We start from the raw sequence: 4436 nt of genomic DNA, 5'->3' as shown, positions 1-4436 counted from the left end.
GGTTAGTTCCTTCCACTCCGTACATGCCTTTCAGGAATCCCATACCTTCCTTTCCGGACAGAGCTGATGCGGTAGTAAATCCCTTACCACGCCCCATTTGAGTCCATGTGGCCTTTGTCTTCGGCTCTCAGTGCTTTGCCTCCCGTCTAGGTTTGGCTTGGTTGATAAGCAGTCCCTCTGGAGTGGTCCCTTTGGACTAGGTTGAATCCTCTCTCTGCATAGATGTTTATGTGCTGACGAGGTTTTAGTGCTCACGAGTTTAAAACCGGAGGTAAGATTCCACCCTTAGGGTGCCTTTCTTGAGTGCAGCTCTTGCATTATGCGTACAAGTTCTGTTAGGAAAAAACGTTACTTAAGGCTTAATAATAATACTACAGTCATCCTTTGCTGAGTAGTTTTGATGCCTTACAAATCAATCTCTGATTCTCAATACACAAATTGCAGGTATTGCTGCAAAAATGTGACGCAATGTGTGACAATGTCCAATATAGTAAAAAATACAGAGCTAATGACAAAAGCCCAAGTTATACATTCTGGCTCATCAAGTCTGGCTCACCGCGCACAGTTGGGCTATAGCGTACATCAGTGCAGGTGCAGACAAAATCTGGCAGCCGCCCAAGTAAGGTATTCGGAACAAAAGATCTTACAAGGGCAATAATGCTGCCCGTATGCACTCTCAAAGATTTGAAGCTATGGAAAATAGAGCACAGTAGCCATATCACGCTACTGTCATCCGCCTATGGAATGTTAGGCATTACTCTCCTGAGTGACCCAATAATCTTCGATTCTTCCTTTCCCTCGTCGAATGCGACATAATTCTTCTCTTCATCATATATGTGACATACTGTCATAATGGTTTTCATTAATCTCCAATTCCACTGAGCTTCATTAAAATACTGCCAAACACAATAAAAATAGAAGGTTTAAAACAATGTCTCGAAAGGTGTTATCCTATATAAAATTATGCGTATTTTGGCTTGCTACGGTTACACACAGCACATGCACAAAAGCATTGGGCAAAAAGATTTACTTTTCCCCAGTGTTGCCGCAAAGATTCATTAGCAAGTCTCAAGTTGTAGCTGGGAATCTTTTGAGATATGTGGTGCGGAATGTGCACACTAATGTCATGGCATAGTACTTCAACCCTGTCCATACCATAGCAAAATGTCAGAATAACTTTGAAGATAGCAAACTTGAATCCTATTAGAATGCCAACGGAAAAGTATGAAAATCAGACCATCTTGGGTAATCACAATGAACTGTTCCTCCGAGCTGGGCTTGTGCACTATTCCAGTTTTTGGCATCATTGAAAGGAATATGGGGCGCTGTGTGATGTACCATAGTAAATGTGCTCATCTGAAATGAAGAAAATAGTAAGAGACAAAATATCTCTATTCACTACATAATATTTGAGAAAAACCATAAACATCTTGATTGCACTAACCCAGAAATGATAACCCAGCCATGGCATAAGCCAGAACTTCACCCAGCCCATGATCCCAGTCTTGTAGATGATCAATGGCCAACCAATTGCCATAAACGCAAACACACAGGCAAGGCTAATTTTTACGCGATTTTGTTCACTTGGGCGAAAGTTGCTGAGCTGGAAATGCCAGCCAAACCTACAACCAACAGCACACAACCGAAAACCTAAGATAAGAGAATACAATGGGGATTTTCAAACTTCTGCAAAGGAAAGAGCAACCCAAGATTTACAAGAGCTTCACCAGTGGCCAATGGATGCCCAACAACGAAGGGGGCCCATAGCAAGCCGCAGAGCCGCCTGCAAATAACTTGGAAATTCATCGTACTCCTCTCGGACGACAGGATGCCAGGCAGTGTCCTCAACAAGCCTGACATGGTAAAGATAAGTATAAATATTTTTTTGAAGTATAATTGAAAGTCGAACACATTCATATACAGCCACTTGAGGGCTTACATGTTCGTTTTAGCGTGATGTCTGTCATGCTTAAAACGCCAGGGCTCATAAGGATATATGAGGGGGAGAAAAGCAAGAGTCCCAACGATATCCTCTAGTAGCTTATTAGTGGAAAAGGACTTATGAGCACAGTCATGTCCGATAACAAAGAACTGTTTCAGCACATACATGGCATGATAAGTAAGGCAACAATTGCAAAATCAGTGTCCAAAACTAATGGGGCCTAGGTCAAGCTTACCCCTGTTGCAGCAGTTCCGGTCCAAGCCCATGCCAATGGTAGAAGATACCAGGGTGCCTTTGCAATCATAAAAAGCCCTGCTGCATAGGCAGTAACCGTGATAGCTACAGTCCTCCATGCCTTCATGTTGTTAATCTCAAACACCTGGGAACAAACACAATCCTTACACGAGCCCAAAAGAAACTCGAGAAAAGGCATGATAAGTTCTAATGAAAATGAATACCTCTGGAGGCAAAGAGTCCATCACATTCTTCAGTGTCACATTTGGAGGAACGGGCTCACCAATTTGAGAAAAGCCATACTCTTCCGCCAGCTTTGCTCTGTACGAAGGATCACTCAGGGGCGGTGCGATAGGAGCCGCAATTGCTGATATAGTCCTCCATGTTCCATGTGGCAAAACAGCCTTCCCCTTGCGCAAACTTAGTGTTGGCAACTGCAAGAATGCACGAGTCAATCAGATATCCTGCATCGGCAGAAGAATCTGAACAAAAACAGAAGGCAATAATACCTTATCAAAACTCGCAGGTCTCAACTTTCTGGTTTCTGATAAAAATATTGGACCCAAACAAAGAGAGTCAGAGATCACAAAATAAGGACATCGTTCTGCGACACTTTATGAGAGCACACAAAATGAAATGGATTGAAGGAGGACTCACTACTCTGGTGGAGGGGCATGCTTAGAATTGCATGTTGTCCACACTTCGCTGAGGAGGCAACTCCATCCTGCCTAAACGGTGAGGCCTGTAAAGCAGTTGTCTTGTCAAGACAAGACTTTGCCATTGCAGCCATTCCTACATCAGACAGAAATAAAAAATGATCACCATGAGCAATGCGCCTGATCGTACTTTGACACACTGCCATAATGATTGTAGCTTGCTCAACAAAACCTTCCCAAACTGGTACAACCCTTCATAGCAGATTACACAGAACAATGTCTTCGACTCGACTACATTGTTACAGCCATCCCTAAGCGGAGAGAAAAGCTGGAGGGAATGTGGCTTCAGTAAAATCCATGGCAATGGAAAGTGCCCAATTATGAGGAATAATTCAAACTAATGCACACACAAAGTATCGGCAGGTGATTGCGCACTAAAAGGACTCCGAAAGTGAGGATTGGGCGCGTGAATGTAGAAATTGGGTGCGTTATAGCTCAGGTCAGAATCCTATTTCGGTGCCAAGCAATTGTAGGCCGTCGCACTACCTTCTTCGCAAGCCGCACAAAGCAACGACGCCGCAACTACGAAGATCTGTACGAGAATGCGTCGAAGAGACATACCTGAGAATGGTGCACAAAGAAAAACCGCGACAGGGCACAAGATCGGAGAAAGGCGAGAGAGCAGGCTCCTGGAAGAGCGAGGGGAGAGCCCAGCTAAGCTTAGCCTAGACTTGCAGCAGCAGAGAGCTCTGCCTGCGCAAGTCTAAGCGATAAGCAGAGCCGTGACTCGGTTTACGGTCCGTCCTGGTACCGCCTCAAATTTTCAAGCAAGGAAAACCATAACGTGGGTGGCCGCCACGTCATCACACCCGCCCACTTCCTCCCATTGCATGTAATCGCTCCACTGCTACGTGGCACCCGCTTATTCGATGAATTTGCCCCCTTGGCTAAGAGCCTCATATGAATTGCCTCATTTCTTTTTCCTAAAGTTCAAGGCCCTGTCTTTCGTTGGCGGGCCTGCTTCCCTTGGTGGCCTCTTGTCTAATAAGGGCTGAGTTGCACCTTGTGCTTCTTTTACTTTTTCGAGCTAGAGTTGGCAATCTAACAAGGGGAAAAGAGCCTCCACCCGTTGGCAAACCGGGCGGGGCAGGAAGCAAGTTTCGTCCTCGGGTGGAGTCAAAAGTCTTTTCATGCCATGTCATTAATTCCATGTCCCCTTGTTAGTCCATGACATGCATTTATTCCATGGCCCATGGGAAAATGTTGGTAGAGAGGTCCAACCGGAAAAGACAACGGGCAAAGGTTTCCAACCCAACAAGCCAAAGGGAGGAGTGGCCCCAAATGGCACTGGGGAGAGAAGAACTTGCTATGGAGAGAAATGCATTTTCACGTGTTTTAATTGATTTAGTCTCTTTGACAAACAACGAGAGGTGAGCATGGAATGATCATTGTAACCAGGCTCTATGACCTGGTCAAGGAAGTCCAGCTGCACACTGGAGTCTATAATAATATTGTTCATAACCAGGCTCTATTAGCTGGTCAAGGAAAGCTAGCTACACCCTAGAGTCTACAACAACAATGTTCGTTTCGTTGCACATTGAGGT

The 4436-nt window shown here is 44.9% G+C and overlaps 1 protein-coding gene across 1 annotated transcript; it reads right to left on the bottom strand.

Annotated features, from left to right (window-relative positions):
- Positions 1-461: 461 nt before the first annotated feature.
- FAD6 (fatty acid desaturase 6) lies at positions 462-3637 on the bottom strand. Its single transcript, XM_086514872.1, has 11 exons — positions 3454-3637; positions 2834-2968; positions 2686-2720; positions 2401-2610; positions 2178-2321; positions 1940-2091; positions 1728-1853; positions 1445-1622; positions 1238-1356; positions 1031-1145; positions 462-896 (listed from the first exon to the last, which is right to left on the bottom strand). The coding sequence occupies exons 2-11, from the start codon at positions 2964-2966 to the stop codon at positions 738-740; spliced, it is 1371 nt and encodes a 456-aa protein (XP_086370998.1). The 5' UTR covers positions 2967-2968; positions 3454-3637; the 3' UTR covers positions 462-737.
- Between the last annotated feature and the right edge of the window lie 799 nt (positions 3638-4436).

The sequence above is a fragment of the Adiantum capillus-veneris genome, chromosome 6 (assembly GCF_014529385.1).
Source record: "Adiantum capillus-veneris isolate H3 chromosome 6, ASM1452938v2, whole genome shotgun sequence".
Taxonomy (NCBI): domain Eukaryota; kingdom Viridiplantae; phylum Streptophyta; class Polypodiopsida; order Polypodiales; family Pteridaceae; genus Adiantum; species Adiantum capillus-veneris.
The sequence above is the reverse complement of the archived record's forward strand: the minus strand, read 5'-3'. Positions and strand labels throughout refer to the sequence as shown.

Coding starts and splice junctions, on each gene's coding strand:
- FAD6 (XM_086514872.1), bottom strand. CDS start 2,966: ATGGCTGCAATGGCAAAGTCTTGTCTTGACAAGACAACTGCTTTACAG. Junction 2,611..2,685: donor GACCTGCGAGTTTTGATAAG/GTATTATTGCCT, acceptor GCATTCTTGCAG/TTGCCAACACTAAGTTTGCG. Junction 2,092..2,177: donor CCGGAACTGCTGCAACAGGG/GTAAGCTTGACC, acceptor GTGCTGAAACAG/TTCTTTGTTATCGGACATGA.